Genomic DNA, 24,263 nt, shown 5'->3' with positions numbered 1-24,263 from the left:
GTCCAATCGATCTTTTCTTTCCAAGAAGACCTTCGATCGGTCCACGCGCGCTCAAGAAGTCCGCCTCTCCCATTATTCGGGTACGCGCATAAATCAGCCTTCTTATATAATTTGATGGAAAGGGACGATGGTGTTCCAACTTATTTACGCTCCAGGCGACACATTTCCTAAATAAATCGGTGAAAGCTTTGACATGCAAGAGCGACTGATTATGTATCTAGTGCCAACATGAGAGTCCAGACAGTCTTTCTGGGAGACCGAGACGATAAGATGCGTGTTTGCGCACGCTGACATCCTTTTCGAGATTTTAAGGAATGCCACTTTTTTCAAGATATATCTGCGGATTACTTTCGTAATTTTCCTCAGTTACGTAATATTCAATTTAAACGTTAATACCATTTACATTGACTATAAATGCAACGAGTCGTTTTCGTTCGGAATTTCATCATTCTCACAGTGAAATTCTCCGTTACAAATCGTCTTTATTCTTTTATTGTATCATGATAAAATTCTTCGTGACATACTTAAGAATGAAAACGATTTACTTAGAGCAACAAATTTTGTTTCGATTACTGCGATTCTGTTCTTTCTTTCTTTTTTTTTTTTTTTTTTTCTTTAATTATTTTTTCAAATATATCAAGTCGTAGAAAGATTCGCAGTCTAGTAATGATTGACCGCGAGAAAGTTACAAGATGAGCTCTTTGAACGATAAGAATGATAATTGTGCGCGAGAGGAATCGCAGAACGTAATCATTTAATAAGAGAGACACGGGAACAATTACGAATTTGTCGAGAAATTGCGTTCGTTTCGAGGATTGTGCCCAAGATTTTGCACTCTATAAAGATGCTTAATCAGATTTTTTAAGAATACACGGTGAATTTCGGAAAAAAGTCTTGGGATTCTGAAAAATTGTTTTACGTACTAAAACATAATACTTTCTTATAGTAATTATTATTGTTATAGTAATTATTTCTTGAAATTTTAGAGTTAGAGTCCAGAGTGTTTCATAAAAAATTGTGCCAAATTAGTAAATCATTCCAAATGAACATAGACTTTCTTCAATTCAAGTAGTAACATTTTACAGGATAATAATGACCCACTCAGTAGTGAAAGCACACTACCGTCAAACTTGTAATTAAAGTTTCAAACGAAACAGAAAAGAAACACAAACTTTATAAATGAAATTCAATTGAATAGGACTGTGAATTACTCAGCATTTATACGTATAAGTGTTTATAAGAACTGTGAATTACTCAGCATTTATACGTATAAGTGTTTGTACGAACTGTGAATTACTCAGCATTTATACGTATAAGTTTATTGAACTGTTAACGTTTCCTATAAACGCAAAAAACGTTGTCTAGTTACGCAGAATCGCGTGGGATCTTCGTGTTTTTTTCGAGTTGAAATCCAAATTGCAGACAGATATCGTCGATTACGAGCACGGTTTTCCGGTTTGCTAACGCGCGTGCACACGGCGGAAGAATTTCGATTGGACCAAGACAAGAGAAAGTATCGACGATCGTCGCGACTTCGCCCTGTTAAATTGCGTTTCGCGTCCGTCTTCACCCACAATCCGTTACGACGACGCGTCATCGCGTGATCGACGCACCAGGTTCGTGTGAAAAAGAGCCAGGAATTTTTTTTCAACCTGTCGTTCGATACAATTGCCCTGTCCCCCCCGAAATTCGCTGGTCCCTTTCGAATTCAGGGCTCGCTGGATGAACGAGACACTCGAATCGAACTCGAATCCTTCAAGATTGTCGCCTCTCCGTGTTGTTGTCCAAAAATTTTCAAACCAAGTAAACATATGATAAATTATCATAATAAAAGACATTTGCTATAAGTTTTTTGTTATTGCTCAAGTGATTTTCTGAACTAATGAAAATTAGCTGTTGAGGGAACTTAACATTTTTTTGATGGACTACTTCGAGTAAGAAATTCGCCATCCACGTTTTATGATTTTGTCGATTACAACATTATGTTTACAACAATTTACAACGAATATTATTTAGATAAAAGCTATCAGAAGTATCGTTACGATACAAGAATCATAGGCTTCTGTTATTTTGATAATCATTCCTTTTTGTATGGATTAATATTTAGACAGCCAAAGTTAGAATAGAATAGCTAGAATGAAATAAGACTTTAAAAATTAATATTTCTTATAAACTGCTTCCCATTTGACCCGTTAATTTCACCGAGTCCTACATTTTTATTCTTAATTTTAATTTTTGAATGAGGATATTGTTTCTTTTATTTTATATCGTCTGTCACCTGTGTAAATTAAGTATCATAAGTACCAACATCTACCAATATTGTTTCAATTGGGACTAAAGCCTAAAATAATTTTAATTATTAATAAGACTTCGCGTCTTTAAAATTATTTTAAAATGCTATCATAATTATTAGTGTCTTAAAATATAAATACACATAAGAGCCTCGAAATAAACTTCTTTAAGCAGACAAAAAATTTTCAGTAATTTGAATATTACCTTGGTAACAACAATGAACTGTACGTATGTACATATCAGCTGGCGACTCAAATAGGCATAATCAGCACGATAAGCGTGGTACTTACTGTTTTATCGCGCGGCAGGTAGAAATCGGCGATAGTTAACTCGCCAAACCCCTGTTCTCTAAGCGACTCGAGGCCGATCGCATGAAACGAGGTCAATTGTAGAATCTTGTACTCGAAATTCATTATAATCCCCTACTATCCAATGATGATAATGACTACTACCTACTCATCGAACTGCTGTCAAACGGTTGACGATGATCTCCAGCGATATAAAGAGGTGTATCACGTGAATCGAAATATCGGTCATATATTTTTCTAATCTGTCGAGTGTTAATTTTCATCGTGATTGATGATCTTTATTTAATATCTTATATTTTAATTTCAATTGTCAGTCAGATCTCACGACCGTGCACGCGTAATTAGAAAAGACGTAGCTTAATTTTTATTATTTTGTTTATTTATGTATTTGGGAAAAGTCATATCGTTAATTATCAAAAGATTTTTCTATCACTAAAGCTACGATCGTATACATAGTTTGAAAAGAAACGGTTTACTCTTTTTTATCTCGTTTGTGTATCTACTTGGAGAAAATTAATAAATTGCTTAAGAATTGAACCGTTCATTCTGTAAAATTCGCTATTTTTAAACATGAGATCCTTATCGACGTTATCTACACAAATAATTATCATCCCACTTATCAATTACCTATTGCCGTTGACAATTCCCGCTTCTATAGAAATAATTGTTATTCCTTTTCCTCGATTACGAAGCATGCGTTAGCGAGGTTTGTGCCAGTAACTAGCTGCGTCTGACAGGGAAAACACGTTTGTACTGGAGACATGGCTGGGACTGTCAATCACGCGTTCGAGGTATTTCGTATTTAATATTTTCTTGCACTAGTTGTCTTATTAAAATTAATAATATTCTCTCTTAGACTATTAATTAATATTCTCTCTTATATTATTAGTTGAATATTATTTCTATGATTAGTGTTCCGTAAGTAATTATTTTTAACTAAGTTTCTTCGTTTTTATATTTAATGTTTAATATTCCTTCGTGCTAATTGTCTTAGTAAAAATGTGTTCGTTTATATTACTCGTTTAATTCCGCAAAATATTACAGAGAGATATTCTTTCTGTGTTATAAGAGATATCATACGGTATTGAATGATTTTAAGCATTTCACGAATGTTTATTTTTTACATTTATAAAAGATCTTTAATATTTACATATAATATACATCATGGTATACTATATATTATGTGGTAGTGAAATTCTGGAGAATATTTAAACATAAGGTAATATTATATATAAATAAATAATATACAGATATAACATAGTATTTTCTATAACATGGAAATAATATTTGCATCAGGAATTCAAATGAAATTCAACTTGATTTTTAACAAAAGTTCCGTAATTTTTACAGACCAACGAGTTAGACACACTGGAAGTTGGACGTATGACAGGTGAAGCAGTAACAGAAGGCAAGGTATACACGTGGCACTTCTTCTTTTGTAATCACAATTGCAAAGGAATGCTATTCAACGAAGTCGATCGATAATTCACTGGCATTTTTCTTTATCTCGATATCAACGAAAATTGCGTATTTTGTACAACATTATCTTCGTTATCGCTTGTACTATAGAGTAGACGTATACATGTATATCTGGTTTCTTCTTTCAGGAAAGAATACAAAAATCAAGAGGTTATTTACAAGGAGGATGCGATGCCTTTAGCAATTTTCAGTCGAAACATCGTTTAGCGTTCAAGATCTTCTTTCTATCTCTGCTGAATGTTGTCATAGTAATTTATTTCGTTTTCGCCACGCTATATTGGATCAACAACAGTGAGTCAGAATTCTAAAAATTCTTTCACTTCTTTATTTTATTTAATTGAGACTTTTGTCAGATTACGAGAACAACATCGATTGGTGCAACGGTTACGGACTGCTGATCCTCTTGTTAACGATCGTTTATGGCGGTATTCTTTATCATTACTACGGAAAAAAATTCCTTAAATACTGTAGTCGACCATGTATCAACTTTATCAGAAGTTTTCGCAAGACGAAGTAAAAATATCTATTCAATAATTTTATAATGTAGATGGCGGATTTTTGTGCATTTCAAAATTTTCATGAGTATACAATGAAAAGAATATTGTCGATATTATGTCTTATATTTAATCGTTCAGAGTTTGTTTCCTTTAGAGATCAAAAAAATCAAAAAAATGTCGTATAGCTGGTGAGAAAGTGAGAATACTCTTGTCCTCGAAAATTGTAAAAATTCAGACCTCTTTAAAAACATTGAAAAATTATTTTCATCACTAAATTTACCATGGTTTTGAAGATTAAACGACTCTTTAAAACTTACGGTACGATTTATTTTCACTATTTTATTGAGTTTTATTCAACTATAATATTCAAAGTTCCATAAAATAGTGAAAAAAATCGTACAACTAGTTTAGAGATTTCAATCTTCAAGACTATATAATAGAGCCACGAAAAAATTTTTCAATATTGTTGGAAATATCTGAATGTTTTTAAAAACGCATGCAAAATGCAAAAATTCGCAATCTGTTCAAAAGTGACGATAGATAATATCATAGACGATTAAGTCTATTGTTTTATTTCCTGGTTTTTTTAGACACGGCAGTTTCGTTATCCAGACAGTGATCTATGTCTGTGTCTTTGTTGCTATTATTATATTTCTCATTATCGACACCGTTGACTCAAGGGAGAGATTAATGAGCGCAATCGGAGTTGTTACCTTGCTCAGTTTTGGATGGATATTCTCAAAACATCCTGGTCATGTGAGTAAATCGTGCGTGAAATATTGCAAGATTATAATATTCAATGTACAAGTTGTCATTTCGATAAAGATTAGATCGGATTTTAATTTATTTTCGTTTTGGATTATCAGACAGATATATTGAGGTACCAATTCTATATAGGGAAATACTTATTTTTAAATTCAATAAATTTATTTCTATCATTTTTCATTGCAATATATCTTTTACAATATTTAGTAGATGGAGCAAATATTTGTTTAGATTCATAAAAATACGAATTTGCTTAAAAATTTCTAATCTAATTCGTATTATATTATACATACATTTACTATGAAGACTTCCTATATTTTTGTTCTCGTCGTTATTGAAATAGATATTTGATATTATATATTGTACTTTATATCAGCATCAAAAACATAACATCAGCTTCTTTCACAAGTTCAGATCAAGTGGAGGCCAGTTTTATGTGGATTGATACTGCAATTTCTCTTTGGTCTTATCTCAATTCGATGGCCAGTTGGTCGATCAATCTTTCAATGCTTAGCTAGCAAAGTTGAAGCATTCCTGGATTTCGCCAAAAGCGGTGCAAGCTTCATTTACTCCGACAAATTAGTCGATGACGGTGTCTTTGCTTTCACGGTCAGTAAATCCTATTTTTTAACCCATCAAATAAATTATCCTCGCTAATTAAAATACTCTACTCTTTCAGGTACTGCCTGTGATCTTTTACTTCAGCTTCTTTATTCAAATTTTTTACTATTTAGGCGTTATGCAATGGATAATTTTCAGTTTAGGTAAAATACTGCAAAGTATTTTAGGAACTTCAATCTGTGAGTCAGTAGCGTGTGCTGCAAACATTTTTCTCGGAATGGTAAGACGATAAATTGGTTTTTTTAATGATACTGTGTTGTAATCATTTTTTATGGACTATATTTATATACAATTAATTGAATTAATGACTTCATATATATATTGATTATTAAGAATTATATTTATTTTCAGACGGAATCACCGTTAATGATAAAACCTTATTTGAATAAATTAACTGCCTCGGAATTACACACCATTATGTCTTCTGGTCTTTCTACTGTTTCAGGTGAGTAAATGAATATTTAATTAATTCCATTTATTAAAAAGAATTTAATCATAATTAATTTTAGGAACTGTTTTGGCTGCGTACATTAAGTTTGGCGCAAATCCTACTCATCTGATAACCTCCACTTTAATGGCAGCACCAGCAGCTCTTTGTTACTCTAAATTATTTTATCCAGAAACCGAAAAGGCCATCGTCACCGCCGACAACGTTAGATTAGAAAAATCGTAAATTTCTTTGTAATACAATGGACTACGACGATAACACTTTGATAAATTTTAATTATCATAGAAAAATTGTTTTAGAAAAGACTCCAGTTTGTTAGACGCTGCAAGTAAAGGGGCTGTGATTGCGATTCCTCTGGTTTTTGGCATAATCGCTAACATCGTTGCATTCGTGTCATTTATCGCGTTAGTCAATAGTCTTCTGTCTTGGACAGGATCACTAGTTGGTTATAAAGGATTCACTTTCGAAGTGAGGAAATACTAATAAATTTTAAAAAATTAAAATACTTAAAATCAAATAAAATGTAATACTAAATGAGATTAATACGTTCTGCTGAAACTTGAGATTGTTTTTCTTTTTTTTTTTTCAGCTAATCTTATCGAAAGTATTCATACCACTGAGTTGGATCATGGGAGTGCCCTGGGACAAATGTGAGGACGTAGCTACTTTAATCGGTTTAAAGACTGTGGTCAATGAGTTTGTCGCTTACGAAACTCTGGGAAAATATAAGAAACAAGGGCGAATTTTCGGCAGAGCTGAGGCCATAGCTACATTTGCCATCTGTGGATTTGCGAATCCTGGTTCTGTAGGAATTACCATGAGCATGATGACTACTCTAGCTCCTGACAAGAAAGAAATTGTGGCCAGTACCGTTATGAGAGCGTTTGTGGCTGGTAGCGCAACCACCTTTCTCACTGCCAGCATTGCAGGTAAGAGTCGATAGATTATTTTTTTAAGTCTGGATTTCTTTTTACTGATAAAATTTCATTTTTAGGAATGTTGATATCCAATGACTATAACGAACAAGTAATGAACGCATTGCCATTAAACACAACTGTCAGTTAACAAACTGTGCGTCAGTGATTGCCATTAATTCATCATTTCGTAAGATAAATAATTTTCTGTAAATATAGGTAGGGTAAATAAGGAAGTCTACGTTTTTTTCGACAGACTTATTTGATAATATTGCACAGTACTACATTATAACAAAAAATATTAAAGTCGATAAATAACTATCGGAGGCATCGATCGTCTGCAAATTTGCGCATCGATCCGTGTAGAAAAGATGATTGAAACGGTAGTATGATGAACGAAGAAACGTTAGTGCATTTTGTACGTTTTCGGTGATCATAAATACATCGTAATAAGTAGTAAGTAAAGAAATATCAGTAAGTAAAGAAAAAAATAGTAAGTAAAGAAAAAACATCGATATGATATCACTATTCAATATATGGCAACGTATCACATTTCGAATGTGGAATGCTCATGTTGCGTGCTTTCTTGAGCAACAAGAAGAAAGTACAATGTAATTTATATTCTAAATGCATTCTTATGGTAGACTGTGAAGTTGATGAAAATTATAGAGATTGTGCGTTCGGTTAAATACATCCGCGGTTACTTCCAACATCTTTGGTAAAACGTCGACGTTCCTTTGGACGTCTGTACCACAGACCTACAAAAGATACAAAGGAGGAATGATCTATTATTTTTTTACAAAGAGAAAAAAATAAATACCTTTTTAAATAATAATTCTCTAGTGGGCATTGTATACATAGCAACTATTGCTGCCTTTCTAATCACCCATGGATGATGCTTGGCTAATGTTTTATTGTAAGCATCTTGGCAACAGCTGGAGGTTTTGTCACTGTCTGACAATTCTCCCAATTGTCTTAAAAATTCTCTAATAAAATCTACAAATTCAGGAAACATTAGTAAGTGGAATACAGTAAATTTTCACAAAGAAATTTTCATACATTGTAATACCTAAGCCTCTATGAAGCCTCAACAGTGTACGAGCACCATTCGTACAATCTCCCTTGTCCAGAATCTTGCTCTCCTTTTCATATTGTATCATGGATTTTATCGTGGTATAATTCTGATCATCCTTATTCATCAAATCATTCAGTATCTGAATCTTTTCCTTCAAGTCAGAAGATACAAAAGCAAAAACATTGCCCATCAGTTGGAAAAATCTGGAAGAGATTACACGATGCATGTGTCATTTTGAACAAGAAAACAGATGGTAGGAAAATATACATTGCATTTGCAAATTTAGACCAATGAAAGATTGTGAGGATATGGATATTACGCATTAGATAAGCTAACATATGTTTTTAATTGAGACTCAGAAGAAAATTACAAATTAACTAGATGCAATGTTTCAGCTGGCTATAGGTTATGTACAGTAAAGTCTTTTGCCACCTTACTTGTAAAGTTCATTGTAGGCATCCAAATAGGCTTTGAGATCAATATCGTCGTCTTGTAAGAGTGCTCGATCGAAGTGATCGTGAACCAGTCTGAGATCAAAATACATTAATTCGGAGCCTTCAGCCATTTTCGCGTCACTGTATCAAACACAACACAGTGATTGACGAGTACTAACTCGCTTGCCACGCAGGTGAAACTTAAACCACCTTATCTGATCAAAGATAGCATATTAATGAAAAACAGCTAGTGACAAGTGCAGTTCTGCTGTTCGTGGAAAATAAGATAAAATGTCGACGGAATGGAACTGATAAGTTAGGCTATCAAAAATCAATTTCATCTTTAGAGTTAATAGTATCCGATTATCAATGCCGATAAATTTGAGCATTAATATCGAATATCTACCTCAATAAAATTATAATTTAGACTCATATTGAAGATAAACTTCGATTACAAGGACATGTTGGTAAATTTTATTATTTAACCTAGCTATTATTATTGTTGATAATGCTTATTAAGCATAATTTTAAATTGTAATTAGCAATGCAAAATCGTTTTTTTTTTTTTTTTTTTTTTTTTAATACCATGAATATTTCAGTTTATTCCTAAAAATAGGAATTCTACGTTATACACAGTCTGTGACTGTAACACTAACCTTATCTGAAAGAACTACATGCGAATCTTAAATTATCATAATTTAGAAATTTACAACAAGCTATTTTTCTAGCGTGCAGAATAAATGGAATCTTAACTGAAATTACAAATAAAGAATAAGCACATTATATAAAAAAAATAAAAATGTATAATTTACTGTTTGTAGATAAGGATGGAGAAGATAAAACATCATGATGGTAGGTAAGTTAGAAATCGTGACAAAAATATTGAATCATTGAATCTACAACCGTGCATTAAACTATTATTATTTTGATTTTCTATTTTATTCGGAGAAAATCTTAAAATTTTATTGTATATTCTATTTATTTTCAGAGTATTTCTAATCAGTGATCAGTAATTTATCGATCGTAGGTTTTTTACTTCAAGTTTCCAAGTATCACCACGTGGATCGTTGCATTCTTTTGTTCTTCTCTCTCGAATCTTATTTAATTGCAAATGAACGCGCGTTAAACATTCCAAACTTATCTTCTACTTTACTCTTGATAATTAATTACAGTAATTTAGTTTCAATCGTTTGTACTACATATTTATCTGCGTGAGTTCATTCACACAAAAGCTAATGAATATTGGACTACGAAGAAATATCTTAATAAAGAAAGGTACTTATATTTACTTTTTATAATATTAACCTTTATAATATTAACAATAACAACATCTTGTGTTTCATTAATTGAAACTAACAACTCGCAATCTGTTATTATTACTGGTTTGAAAATTAAAAATTCTCTCGTCATTAGTTTAAAAATCGATCGAAATTTTTAGGACCATTAACCTTAACGAAAGCCCGCGCTAGCAAGTAGGATCAAGCATTACGTCATCGTACTGATCATGTGTTGTGCTCGAACGAAGTTGTACGAACAAAAGAGTTTGAAAATCTGGCTGACACATAGATGTATGTTGGTAACTGGTGTCCCTGGGGGCGTTAAATAATTCACCGCAGCTGGGACTGAGGGTTAGGTAAGAGGCGAGGCTTGTGGGAGGGCAAAGGAGGCAAAGGTTGAAGGACCGATCAAATATTCACGTCTACTTCAACGCGGATGGAGCTAAGCAGCGTCGAGTACGCAGAATGTAACCAAGAAAAGAAGAACCTTGCAAAAGTCGAGTCTGACCCGTGTCTCTTATAACATTTTCCCGTACGAAAAATCTCTCGCGCTGCTTACGAATCACCGTATTCCGTAATTCATATTCAGGTCTGTCTCATATGTTTTAGGCCTTCCTTTTTTACGATGGTTACTCGTATCCAGCCAAGTGATCTCACGGGGTTCAACTCGAACGACCAATCACGCTGAAGCGCCTAAAAATGTGTCACTAGGGTGTTGTAATGTCCGTCGTCGAAGCCTGTCAATAGCGATTTCACCAATCGTCTTAATAGAGGCCCGCGATGTGCCACGAATTTGGCCAGTTTCAGGGTTTTTTTTTTTTTGTTTTTATAGGTATACCATTCAAGCAACTGGAGAAGTTTGAAGATTGAAGAAGAAACAGGATTCGTACATTTACTCCTCTATCCCATTTAAATTTAATCACGTTTCGAAAACGATTGGATTTCTTGAAAACAATTCACCTATAATATTTCACGAATTCAGTTTTCTTTCTTGCTTACGGATCATTCAGGTAGAGAATTTCATTGCTGTAACAGAGTTACACTATGAATGTTGTTTCATTGTTAATTCAATAATCGTTCCGTTATTTACTCTTTCACCCCATTCAGTTCCGGTGACCCCTTGAAAGAAAGCTGATCTTTCGAAAGGTAGCCGGAGAAAGGGCGCGCGAAAGAATTGGTCAACGAGGCGTGCTCCGTTCCTAATCATCATTCTAATTATCTCGGTAACCCAATCCAATGTTCGTGTCGCGTCTTGGCTTCCTGCCTGGATTCCCTCCTCAACTTCTCGGTTCACACCCTGCCTAACAAATTTTCTACCCTCTCAAGCCGGCTGTCTCTTTCTTCGTCGATCGTCATCATTCCCTCCCACTTCGATCCATCTAGCTTCTTCTCTTTTCCTTCCAGTTCTCGGTTCCTTTCGCTCCTTGGTCCCACTGCGTGTCTCCTCTCTTTTCTTCCAACCTAGGAAGTCTAACACTGCGGGATTACCGGCGACCGCCCATCTAAGTTTAACAATTAACGACCGACTAGGGAAAAATAAATTAATTGCGAACTTGCGCCGCGTGTGTCAGAAACACGCGGCCTAATCTATTGGACAGACCAGAGGCGTTTCTCCAGCCCTGTTAGAGACTTCTGAAAGCCTCCAGGGTGAAGATACGTTGGGTGGAAGATAATGTGTTTTGTTGTATTTTACAAGTGAAAGGAAGTAAGAAGACACAGAAAATTGTATAGAACAGAGTAGATATGTGTCGTTAGTCTTATTGAACTTGATATGCGTTGATTAATTCGCTTTAGTTTTCGAGATATATTCAAAAGTATCTTTTAAGATCTGATTTAAATAGATTTTAATTAATAAGTAATAAATCGAAGAAATATTAGTATTATTTCTATTAAATTTTCTATTTCAATTCTGTAGAAACTCCAATAATAACAACTTGTACTGAAACCGCATTACTCATGATGACGTCCCAGCAGAAGAAAACTATGTACGGCGTCTAGTAGCATTTTCTCGGAATGGAAAAGCGATTGTCAAGAATCAGAAGAAACACGAGGCGAGCGGTGACTTGACGACAGACACCCTTTACGAATCTTTTCTTCCCTCCGAGACGTCCTTTTGTCCCGGTTGTCAAGGCTGACAGAGAGTGCAAGCAGTCGTGGGACGAGGTATTTGTCATACGTCGATAGGCGTCAGGATTGACATACTCCGCGAGCGTGAAACGGAAGCGGCGTTTGGGGCGCCGACGATTGAAGGGTTCCGAGGGAAAGACAGATAAATATTTGAGGAATTTGTCGTCGCGGAGGATGCCGGCATCGGGAGACCTATCGCTTGTTTACCAGCTCTGTAAAAAAGGATTTCAGTCAATCCCCGTATGCAGAACGCAGCAAGGGAAAATCGTGGCGAATACAGGAGTAATTGTCGTGAGAAAAAAAGCTGTCTTTTATCAACTCTATGCTCTATTAGGATAATACTGTTTTACTAAGGAACTCTATTAGGATAATACTGTTTTACTATACTATTACCAAGATTTTATTTTGTTCTTTACCATCCAATTCGTATTCTACTTATTCTATTAACTTCGACGAAAGAAATCTTTCTTATGAGGGATTGTTAAATGAAGAATTGGGATCTTTTGGAGCTATATATAAACGTGTGTTTCAGCCAAGATGTTAAAAAATAGCGAAGCAGTTGCTTATGAAAAAAATTCGCAAACTTTACCAATTTTTGGACGATCTAGGATAGTTTATAAAAAACAAGAAATTTGCTACAAAGAGAGAAGATTTGATTTCATTATATTTAATTATGCTACATTTATTATTTAATTTTGCTAATGAAGAGATATCAAGAATTAAAAACTCAAGATCTTGAATATCCTCCAAACAAAAAAGAAAAGAAAAAATCAAAATTTCTCAAACTCATTTCAAATTTAATTCAAATTAGCTGGCAAATCTTCCTGCGTTGAGCTTAAGGAACAACTCAAAATGGACTCAGTTAATTGAAAAAAAGGACAATCATACAAATCACTCTTTGGATCACTGTTATCGATCAGTCTTTCAGAAAACTGTGAACGTTACAGCACCTGCTTCTATTCGAAGAGGGAAGCACGAGGGAAACAGGTCGGCTCGTTCCACGTCTGTCGATCGGGGGATACAGTTCTACGGTACATGTACGTCGGATGTAACGGATCGAGCGCGAAAAGCCCAGGTAGCCGGCGTAAAACGAGCCCGGGAAGTTCATTAATGGATTAAGAGTGCTGGATCGATACGATTAGCGTGGCTGCGCTTACTCGCTCGCGAACGCCGAGCGGCCATCGAGGCGAAGCAACACGCATCGAAACTTAAAACCGGTTTTGCCCGGTGACGATCAATTTTTCGCGCCGCGGCTGTAGACTTTCAACCTCTTGATTTATTGAAAACACAGGCAGAAGTCGCGATTCTCTCTCTCTCTCTCGCTCTCTCTCTCTGCAGTAGCTGATATTATCGGCAGAGATAGATAAATCTGGATTATCAAAGGATTCCCTTCGCGGGGTGAAGACATACATTTGGGAAAGGGAGGGAGGATAGGGCAGGGTAAACGTGAATCGTGCGCAGGTTTTCTGACAAAGAAAAAAGAACGAGCAAGGCGATCTGTCAAACAAAGTCTATGAGTATGTTTCGCTGATGTACAGGAAAAGCTTTTGAAAGTTTCTGTCTGGCTGGCGAACGAGTTTAAAGTATTTCCTATCGTATTGCTACGTCGCGACGAAGGATTTACAACTGATAGTTTGTTGTTTAATTCTGGAACTCGCTTTATTTCTTCGTTAGATTCTTAGTATTATAGAGGCGAACATGGTTGATGGTGGAGGTAAATTTAATATATTCATGTCAACTATGTTTAGCGTATGTAAATTGTATCGTACTAGAGAACATTATTTTACCAATAATGTATCTTCTTCTTCTCTACGTGTTCATGTTTGTCACATACCATGTATTGTTATTTAATTTAACGTTTAGTTATTACATTAATATTTAACTAATATATTAATCAGTAATTCGTAAATCAGAAATAAGGAATTTATTTTCACGGATAGACTGCAGATTCTTATGTATTTGTGGAAAATTTATAAGTGCAAGAATGCACAGAGATAATACGCAGAAATATATGTAAAATATTCAAAAGGTTATAACATCTACAATTATCTTCTTACTTGAATTTCATCTCTTCAATTGCATCTGTAAAAATACGAATTCATAGTATAATAGCCTCGAACTCGACATCTTCTATTTCTATTTCTAACAGTCAATAAATTATCTGTGAATCGTTGCATTCGATCATTTTTCTACGCATATGTTTCGTGTTCCAAGACCGTTATAAAAGATAGCTTATTTGTTGAACGCTATAGCATGTCGACTAGATGCTGACAGAAGTATCGACACACGGTCCTATGGGATTTGTACTTCTTCACGCAACAGCGAGGACGGGCTTGTCTGATTCAAAAAGACGGGCCGGCGCCAACTCGCCGCTTCTCTCTAGGGGGTAGTTTTAAAATTCAGCCCCCATACGAGGTCTAAGGGGCCGTACGTTACACGGTGCTCATATCAAATCGAGGGATCGATAGGAAACCATTTTTGGCTACTAGAGGGAGTATCAACAATTCTTCGCGAATTATACCTAATAAATTCGTATGGATCCCCGAAACATCCTGAAACAATTGTCACAATTCTATAATACAGTGTTTTTATGAAAATTTTTCTCCTTTTCGATGAAACTGCTCGTTTGATAGATTGACGTATTGATCAAGAATTGTTGCTTTAAATTTGTATAACTTTGCGAAAAAGAAAAATCGTAGAACAATTTAATTAATCTCATTTTAAAGCCCATTTTAAAGTTGCTATTGAATTCGTTTCTTCTAAAGATATTTTTACATTGTGAATTTTTAAAGATATTTTGAAATGAATAAATGAAGGTACCTTTTTTTTTATTGAAAATTTTACAAATTCAAACAACGAAGAATTTGTATATGATGAAGACATTTTTTTTACAACTAGATCCATGGTCTTGAAGATTAAAGTTTCGAAATGATTTTTTTTCACGAAGCTATAAGAGTTTAAAGTAGCGACAATTTTTCGTCAAGCAAAAGTTGTATATTTTTCTTCAGTAAATACTGATAATGAAAATATTTGCATTTTTGCAGTCTCTTCTAAAATGCACAAGAAACCATCAGTGATGACATTGTAATAACTAAACTGCTCCGGTCTGTTGGAAACAAACGTCTATTCTCAAGCATTTATATTTAATGAAAACCACGTTACATCAATTACTTTCTAAATCCTCTAAATATCCCGTGATATACACGTGCGTATATATATTTTTCATAAAATCTCAATCTTTCACTTTCCTTCCTTTCTTCCTAGAAAAGAAAGAACTATTCTCCTTTGAACAGAGTGGCGAATATTAAATCTGACTGAACACTCGGAATCTTTCGAACGGAGTCTCGCGGAGGCCGTGCTCATTTGCTCGGGAGGAGGATGGCAGTCGGCCGTCGTTGCTTGGTGACCTCGTAGATTAAAGACGAGCGGCAAGTACGACGGTCCCAGGCGACCCTTTATGCCGAGCCACGTTTCTACGCTGCTTCAACTACTATATAGGAGCAAAAGAGGAGATGTGAGAGGGAGGAGAAAGGTAGCCGGGTTGAAGATAGGAAGGCGATGGCTGGATGGAAGGAAGCAAGGTGGTAAGACTCACGGCAGGATGGCGGTTGGTTGGAGGTTTCAAGGTGGAGCTGGGGCTGCTGTCGTGGCTCTAATAAGCTACCCCCCTCCGACCACCGTTCCACCTTACGACCCTTACATCCCTTTAGGGGCAAGCTCGGCTGCCCTGCAATTTGATAAACTGTCACTAGCGGAAGGCCTCGCTGTTCGAAACTTCTCTTTTCATAGTTCTATCGCTTCTCTTCAATGCAATCGAGTCGGTTAATTCATCTGGTTTGTGAAAGGTTTAGATTTATTAAAGCTTTGGATTTATTTATTCATTCATTAAATTTTAAGTTAACAAGCTGGCCGAATCTAAGCAAAGTTTATGTCAGATTTTTTTCCTTATCAGTCTGTTCATTACTATCTGTCTGATTAGTTCAGATTCAGAGTTGTCACTGTTAAAAATGTTATAAGGGTACATTCAGTTCATTTCGATTATTGTATCAACTAAACAATTTCATGGAATTTTCATAGAACGAAGAGAACAATGTATTTCTCATATCATTCGAAGTATCTATCCCATGGTGATTCCAAGCTCTCAACTCGCACTATAATTATTTCTCCGGTAGAGAAATGAAAGCACACTTGGCACGGCAATTACAAAGAATCGAACGGCCGCACGAGGAGAGTTAACGTGGACTGGGGGATGGTCGGAACGCGACCGCTCCTTAATCAGGGCAGTTCCGTGACACTATCCCTCGGAATCGTCATCGTCTCTGACCAAGAACGACCCAAGAGAGTGGCGAGCTGGAATCGGAGGCGATCCCAGGGTCATTTCCATTCGCTCCTTCCAAAGTGGTATCATTTCCCAAGAGGCTGGGGGTCCGTTGGTCTTCAAGGTCTCCTACGGCACCAGCTGTCCTTTCGCTTTATCGCGCCCGATACCAGTCCAGCTGCGAGAGCGGTGGATCGATATGCACGGGCGATGAACACCGATCCGCGACACAGAAGTCATCGTTGATAATGGAATTGCTCCCGGACGCGATATCCTCTACAACGTGGAATGAAATAAGTGGAACGTATATACTTGAAATGCGATCCCCCGCCCGGAACTAACTACAGATGCTGTAATTTTTTTCCAGATTCAACCTACTGGAATTATGGCCCGGACGATTTGCATGGAAATGGGATGTCTCGTTTCACGAACACCTTCAACGTGAATCTCTTCTTCGTGGCAGTGGGAAATGTGATATTGACAGAAAAATTAGACGGTTAACCAGATGGATTGCTGTAATTTTGTTTAGAAGAATGTGTCCAAGAATAATCTATATATTAATGTGTACAACACACATGAGCATATAGATCTCGCAAAAGTATTTGTATATCTTATCATGATAAACTTTTATGTATGTATTATTCTGTAAAATCTTTTGATATTTGATTTCGTTAACATGATTATATTGGTAAAATTTAAAAGCAAGGTGAAAATGTATATAAGAGTTAGAAGATGGTTATTGCAAACATATATTTAATAAAAGATCAATGTGCATACAATAATCATTTTTAAGTGTTGAAGACAGTTACATAAAATAATAAAGCTTATTAACTGATCGTTTGAATATTTTTGCAGTAATATTTGCAATGATGTCTGTTTCCGTAGCTTGTTACAGTAACTGCAAACTGTGACTTGATTTGACTTAAAATTTCTTGAAATGTACATTTTTAAATTTGCTTGGAACTTGACAATATGTACGTATTACAATATTATATTTTATATAACATATGTAATATATTCATAAAAAGTTCCCATAGGTGTTTCCATAAAATTAAAAATAATTATTACAGTTAAGCAGATCGTTCTAGTATTTAACTGCAATTTAGTTAGGTGTTTTAGGAAGAAAATGAAATGGATTCGTAGAATGCAGAACTTTAGCGTAACCAAGGTAATCGAAGGTTGCTCAGAAACTTGGCTGAAGAGGGTGTATGGATGTGCACCCTTCGTGTGACGAGTCGTTTCTTGACGCTAACGGACCCTCGTTTCCACGTCCAACGCGACATTACCATCGTCTACGAGACATTTTCATCGTGGATCATTCTGGCTGCTAGTCTAACTTCCAGGAGATCGTGCTTGTAATTGTCAGAGAACAATTCTAATTGCAAGTAGCCTAATCTTCAATCTTTGAAAATGTAAAAAAGAAAAAAATGTTAAAAAATATTAGAAAATGTGACTCGTTCATATTTCAGAGTTTATTTGATAAGACTGATAATTACAGGTTATTTCTTAAGAATGTTTTTACTTAAATTTTTAATTTTGTTAAAAATATTAACTTTCTAGAACATTAAAATATTCTATGCTCTGCAATTCTTCTACAATTTACCCGAAACAAGAAGTAGAAAGTATAATTTCATTTTTTCAAATTTTTAAGGTATAAAGAAAAGATCTTCACCTTTAAATTTATTTACATTTATTTGAAATCGAATTCGCGCCAGAAAACGTAATAAATGATTGACGATGAAACAGAACATGAATCTCTCTACACGATGGGATTAAAGCGATCAAGCCACTCGGAATGGGAAAATTCTGTTCCCGTGACGCTAGTCCACACTGCGGATTCCACCGGCAAAAAGTCTTTTTAATTATCCTAAGTAACGTTTTTCGTTGACGCGTTCTCGAAGATCGCGCGCTGGTCATAATATTTAATCACTATTCGCTTCCTCCCCTCGTTCTTGCAAGAAATTTCTTCCACGAAAGATGAAAATAAATAGTCCGCCACTCCAAATAATACCTGCGTCGTATAAACTTCTAGCACCAAGGGAAAATTTTATTTTTCTCAAACTTTGATCGGGATGGTTAGAATTGAATTCTCGTGGCTACTCGTTCGATGGTAATTAATCGACTTTATCAGTGAATCGTTAACGGGAACCAGGGTAGCAAGTTCGACAATAGATTCTCAGGCGAACTGGGAGAGCCTCGAACCCTTCCGATCTTAAAGATTACGAAACAAACAAGAGCGCGAAGCCGGCAAATGGGGTGACGATGCAGAGGGAGAATGCCACCATCCCCTTACACCTCGCCCCTACCGATGCCTTCGCGAGAGACAACGATTTTCCGTAATAAGCTGGGGACAGAATTGATTATTTCTATAAAATTCCCGATAGAGGCGAGAGAGTCGAATCGGCGCGCAGTGTTCTTCGATTTCAACGTTTTAACATTATCGTTACAATGAGTTACGAAGTAAACCGCGAGCTTGGAGTTACAGATTTCGATTAAATTTTTAGAAGAATTACTAGATAATAGATGTTATAATTGATTGACAGAGTAAGAAGAGAGGAAAAAGATCACGAGGGCAAATTATTAGTGGGAAATAATTTTGAGTTTTATATTTTGTAATTTTTCAATTCTCCGATTTTCTAACATTCCGCAAATTAATGAAATAGTTCGAAGTGTAGCAGTTACAGCAGTGAATGAAATAAATTTTTGCAGGAACGATGGAATTATTAGTCGAACGAATCGCCGACTGCGAAGACTCACGAAGGAAGAAGCTGCCATCCGAAGTTGCCATCACCCGCGAAGAATCATCCGAGGCCCGACTCTGTTACAACACTGCAACCCCTGCCATCATTCCGTAAGTTACCGTGACCTCATCCCTTCTGGACGAGTCTCTCCTCCGATGGGAGGGTGCAGAAAGAACGCGGTAGGGTGGCGTTTCATTTTTTGACACCCGGTGTATTTGATTCCACCCTTGTAATAAACCCCAGGGGTTGCCAGCCGGTAGGTCCCTTGTCTCCCTACATGTCATATCGACACCTCACCCCGAGGGGTAGGTGACTGCTAGGTAATTTGCTTTCTTATTTTCTCCGCGACTCCGGCTGTCTTTCTTCCACCAGTCTTCCGTTTCTCGCCCCTCCAACCATCACCGCCCCGAGGTTGCAACCCCTATCGAAAAATAAGCCCCCGCGTTTTCCTTTGGCAATTTTCCTCCGGATACGCGGATGTCGAGGTGTGGATCGCGTTATGTCGAGAAATCACGGTGTTTGCGTTGATTCTTCTAAGATTTAATGGTTTTGTGGATTGACGAATTTGAATAGTGATTTCGTCAACGTTGATTCGGCGAAGCTCGAAAATTGGAATATTTTATTTTATGAATATAGATATTTCTTAAATTACAAATTACTGAATTTCGTTTGGAATTTCAATTCAAGATCGGTGATTTATTAGAATGTTAGCAAGTTAACATTACAATCCAGTCACATATATGTTACATACAAGTATTGGAGCACTTGTTGATATTTAAACAAAATTGGATGTTACAAATTGGATGCTTTTCATTAATTTCATTTTAATTTTAATTATGGTATTATGTATTTATTATTTCGTTCGCAACATACGTGTATTATAATGTTAAAATTCATTGAATACGTGAATTTTAAAAGTTAAGCGTGATAAATTCTATAAATTAAGATACAAAGAAGAACGACAACTCGATAAATTATTTTTTCTGACATCAAAGACTAGAACCTTTTTAGGAAAATTCATAATAAGACAAGAGACGATTTAGAATTTTTCTGGGTAATTTTTTTATTAACTACGAGAATTGTTCCGCTAGATTGGTTGATAATCAGACGATGCAGTTTCAGTGAGGTATGTGATGTCCGTTGGTACCTGGCGAGAAGCCCCGATTACGCGTCTGCCAGCTAATCTGATTTCAGCCACCTCCAGACCAACAACTCCTTAGCGCTACTCCTTTGGTTTCTCTCGACAATCTTGTTACGTAGGATAAACGTGAAGTTCGGAGCATGGAATCTTGTGCCGATGATACTTACACGTGATCCCTCTGGTCGAGTGATTTAACCCCTTCGAGACAGAATATTCAGAACGGTAGCAACAATCAGTTCAGAAACCGGAAGATATTCCTCCTCGTTTTGAAAAATTTCACTTCACAGTGTAAAGTGATTTGATCTCTTTGACACAATATATAGAGAATTGTAACAGCAATACAAAAACATCATCGTTTCAGAAACAAAGAGATACTTCCTTGTTAAATTTTATACCTTACGGTATAAAGTAATACAACTCCTTTGAAATAGAATGTCGAAAATGACAGCAACGGTATAATGACAACCATAATTTCAAAAGTAGATAGACACTCTTTTCATTTCTCTCTTATTAAATTTTACTTTACAATACAATACAAATTGTTTAAAAAGAAAGTTATGTCGAGTCTCGGTTACGCATATTATTGCACTTACCAAAAAAATATTTGAATGGGGGGAGAAGTATCATTAATTTTATATGTTATAAAACATTTTCATCAATGAAGCACTGTCTGTATTACTTTACAGTATACTTTATCTCATATTGATTCGCACACAGAATCTCAAGTAAGCCAAAAACTCCGACTCATGCTTCTCCTTTCAATCCAATTTTCTAGATCGTCCAGTACGTATACCGAAACGACAGCACGCGGCATAGACGTTACAGTGGTAATGACTTCCACGGTCAATGGACTCGATCGAATCCGCAAATCGAAATCGACAAGAACCGGCTGCAACTTCCCTCAGGTTCACCGAGACTGTCATCGTCCGCAAGCACCGTGTCCGCGGGTGCAACCCTTTGGAAAACGGCGTAAAACCCGGCCACCCTCCTCGGTACGCTGGCTGAGACGGGAGACTTGGCGGGAAGAAGGGAGGAGGTTGACGTAGGTTGTAGGGGACAAAACTCACCCTAAGAAGCCTTTAAGAACGCCAAGGTGGCGGGAACGCTGGTGGGGTGTATAAAAGTAGCCGCATGCGCAAACTCGTGAAAAACTGCGACCCGCCTCCGGCGCCGCCTCTATCGTTTCCAACCCCTTTCCACCCGCGCGACGTTCCTCTCACCTAGAAGGGACCCCCTAGTCCCCCCAAGACGTGGCTCGTCTTGGAGGACGAGCCGCGGCCTTTTTCGACAATTGGCCCCGACTAACACGTGCTAACCGTGTGTGATTACCAACCGTTCTGCAACGCAACCCTTCTTCCTTCCAGCATCCCTCTGCCCTCGTCCAGCCGTTTTTACTTTTCGCAAGAACACGAGGGGTCCCCTCTCCCTCCGGTCCACGAGGAAGCCACCGGCTGCCTTTCGTGGCCGTGAAAATCAAAAGTGTCACGGCACTCGTTCCTCGAGGAATCGCGCGGAGATGTCTCGCGTAGCGTTCGTACGATCGCGTGTACCGTTGATCGTGTTCGACTAATCGCGAGTTGCAGTTGGTGGAAGAAGTGAAGGACAGAAAGTGAAACGTTAGAGGTTTAGTTGGTTCGTTAATAGTGATCGGGGGATTGCCAAAGCGATTTTTATATGGTCGGATCGCGATCTAGGATTAATTTATTTTATTAAAGGCATTCACACACACGAGTGGGGATCGGATGTAATCGAACTCTTTTTTTAATTTTATTAATTTATATTATTTATTATATTAATTTTTGATGAGAGGATGTTGTCACTACGGGTAACAAGACGATGGTCCTGAATATTTCAGAATCTCTAGGAAGAAACACAGTTCCGTAATTTTGTTTATTTTGTAGTTTCGTACAATTTCTCACAAACACTCGTTACTCGTTACATCTTTTTTTTATCGTCGACCATTCCTCCTGACGATCAAGTCAAATCCGTCCTTAATTGACGACCAAGTGCCGTTGTCTTGATCGTTGATGATCTTGATCACTGTGAATGCTCTCTTGGATTACGTACGACATTGGCCAGTACCTGACTTGACACTTGATCTGACTTTACCTTTGAGCTTTAGTGTGAATCAGGCTTGAATGTATCGTATCGGTCTCCGCAATCGGTTGTTCTCTCTGGTTTCAGAGCGCGCGAAAATTTTATTTCTTTTTTTTTCTGGTTAACGACTTTTTCATTTTTCCCGGGGCTAGTAGAAGGGGGAGTGGGGAGAGAGGGACCATGAGCACCAATTATTTCTTGCCAGGGAGCAACGCGGGAACAACGACCGGCGTTGATCTAATTGGTCGCCAGTAGGTAATTGTTCGGTGTCGATAATTGGGCCAATTAATTTGTACGGAAAAGTGCGTCGATAATCGTCCAGCATTCACCGCCGTGATACCGATTATGTGGACCGTGTCGGATGCGGGTTATGGAATATCGTTACCGATCAAAAGGCCGAGAGCGACTCGTGACAGAATAAAAAAAAAAAGGGAAGAGAGAGAGAGAGAGAGAAAGGAAAAAGAGGGCAGAGAAAAAAAGAGTGAGAAAGAATGACAAAAATGAGGAGGAACGAGACGCGAGGTGGGAAACGCGCCGGTCGAAACGCACGCCGGACACGCCGGTCACGTAATCGAATATATTTTTCTTTTAATTGAAAAATATTGTCGCTTGACCGTTACGGCTGGTAATTTTATGGAGACAGGATTTAATTACACGAAATCACGTCGAACCAAACGATATAATTAAATATCTGTTTTTTTGTGAACGAAACTGCCTGGCTGGCTGAACGCGAGCCACGATTTTATTGAAACATCCGAAAGACCGTGTTAAATATCCTCTACCTGTCGGCCGTTTTTCACATTTGCGTATTTGGTACATGAGTGTACGTGGATCTTAACGTCCTCGATTCACGTTTCCTCCCCGCGAGGATCATACGCGTGACTCGTAAATTCCCTTGCGACAATCGAGACTCGGAAATATTTTTCTTCGATTTTCTTCTTTTTTTTCTCGTGAGAAAAACGCGCGAAGAATTTTAATCTGTAGAGACGTGACGTACTTTCTTTGATTGTTCTTTGGGTTTTTCTACAAAAATTTTATTTTACGATATATAGACACTATGTCTTTTCAATTGTTTTATAATAATTTACTACAGTTTCTCAATTTTTGCATCTTTGCTCTACAACAACCCGATTTCTTCGATTGTTCTTCGTAAACTTTAAACAAAAATTTCACGAGTCTAGATCTCCAATGCTTTATAATAATTTTCTTCATTGTAACTTCTCAATCTTTGTATCTTCCTTTTATAACAATGCAACAGATTTTTTCGATTTACTTTCCCTGGAAATTTTCACAATTCCAGAAGAATTATATCCAAATACTCGAGATTAGAAAATGTGCGCATTCCTCTCTGAAACCGTCAATTAATTATACTACATTATACTATATTTTTTCAATCTCTAATAACCTCAATCGGTCACAACAATTTTCTCTGTTATATCGCTTCTGAATCTTCATAATTTTTCATTTATTCAAATCAGTGATCGTTAATTTTCAATCTCGCACGAGATACGCGACGATGATACGCGAAATGTATTTATAAATGATCGAACGTCCTCATTAGCCGACTAAATGACGATCGCGAAATTATTGCATTTCTTTCGGTTCGCTGTGTACCGTGTGTGTGCGCGCGTGTATGTGCGTGTATGTGTCGAAAATAAAGGGTGGGGAGGGGGGAAGAAACACACACACACACACACACACACACACACACACACACACATACCAAAAA

The 24,263-nt window shown here is 36.8% G+C and overlaps 2 protein-coding genes and 1 long non-coding RNA gene across 5 annotated transcripts; 2 read left to right on the top strand and 1 right to left on the bottom strand.

The window, feature by feature from the left end:
- The first annotated feature begins 2,580 nt into the window (after positions 1-2,580).
- LOC122538731 (uncharacterized transporter YutK) lies at positions 2,581-7,799 on the top strand. 3 transcript variants are annotated; one of them, XM_043673056.1, is made up of 13 exons: positions 2,581-2,799; positions 3,338-3,391; positions 3,951-4,013; positions 4,208-4,370; positions 4,433-4,592; positions 5,167-5,332; positions 5,756-5,950; positions 6,024-6,182; positions 6,314-6,407; positions 6,472-6,631; positions 6,710-6,878; positions 7,000-7,339; positions 7,405-7,799. In XM_043673056.1, the coding sequence occupies exons 1-13, from the start codon at positions 2,725-2,727 to the stop codon at positions 7,473-7,475; spliced, it is 1,869 nt and encodes a 622-aa protein (XP_043528991.1). In that variant the 5' UTR covers positions 2,581-2,724; the 3' UTR covers positions 7,476-7,799. The 3 variants fall into 3 exon arrangements, with proteins under 3 accessions (XP_043528991.1, XP_043528981.1, XP_043529000.1); XM_043673046.1 differs by having other exon boundaries at positions 6,021-6,182; XM_043673065.1 differs by having other exon boundaries at positions 2,584-2,799; positions 3,293-3,391; positions 6,021-6,182.
- Positions 7,800-7,849: 50 nt separating this feature from the next.
- LOC122538745 (ceramide-1-phosphate transfer protein) lies at positions 7,850-9,112 on the bottom strand. The gene is made up of 4 exons (XM_043673079.1): positions 8,837-9,112; positions 8,394-8,602; positions 8,145-8,320; positions 7,850-8,082 (listed from the first exon to the last, which is right to left on the bottom strand). Exons 1-4 carry the CDS (start codon positions 8,962-8,964, stop codon positions 7,960-7,962), a joined length of 636 nt encoding a protein of 211 aa, XP_043529014.1. The 5' UTR covers positions 8,965-9,112; the 3' UTR covers positions 7,850-7,959.
- A 718-nt stretch (positions 9,113-9,830) lies between these two features.
- Positions 9,831-12,582, top strand: LOC122538726. The gene is made up of 3 exons (XR_006308918.1): positions 9,831-10,108; positions 10,272-10,642; positions 10,720-12,582. It is a non-coding gene; the product is annotated as an uncharacterized LOC122538726 (long non-coding RNA).
- The last annotated feature ends 11,681 nt before the right edge of the window (positions 12,583-24,263 follow it).

Source organism: Frieseomelitta varia, unplaced genomic scaffold (assembly GCF_011392965.1).
Source record: "Frieseomelitta varia isolate USP_RPSP 00005682 unplaced genomic scaffold, Fvar_1.2 scaffold_1019, whole genome shotgun sequence".
NCBI classification, from domain to species: Eukaryota; Metazoa; Arthropoda; class Insecta; order Hymenoptera; family Apidae; genus Frieseomelitta; species Frieseomelitta varia.
This window is presented reverse-complemented; position numbering and strand designations above follow the sequence as displayed.

What these genes read in the sequence shown, in the direction of transcription:
- LOC122538731 (XM_043673046.1), top strand. Translation starts at nt 2,725, where the DNA reads ATGATGATAATGACTACTACCTACTCATCGAACTGCTGTCAAACGGTT. An exon ending in AAGCAGTAACAGAAGGCAAG is followed by an intron (nt 4,014 to 4,207) that starts GTATACACGTGG and finishes TTCTTCTTTCAG; the next exon opens with GAAAGAATACAAAAATCAAG. An exon ending in ACGGTGTCTTTGCTTTCACG is followed by an intron (nt 5,951 to 6,020) that starts GTCAGTAAATCC and finishes CTACTCTTTCAG; the next exon opens with GTACTGCCTGTGATCTTTTA.
- LOC122538745 (XM_043673079.1), bottom strand. Translation starts at nt 8,964, where the DNA reads ATGGCTGAAGGCTCCGAATTAATGTATTTTGATCTCAGACTGGTTCAC. An exon ending in GCCTACAATGAACTTTACAA is followed by an intron (nt 8,603 to 8,836) that starts GTAAGGTGGCAA and finishes AATCTCTTCCAG; the next exon opens with ATTTTTCCAACTGATGGGCA. An exon ending in GAGAATTATTATTTAAAAAG is followed by an intron (nt 8,083 to 8,144) that starts GTATTTATTTTT and finishes TATCTTTTGTAG; the next exon opens with GTCTGTGGTACAGACGTCCA.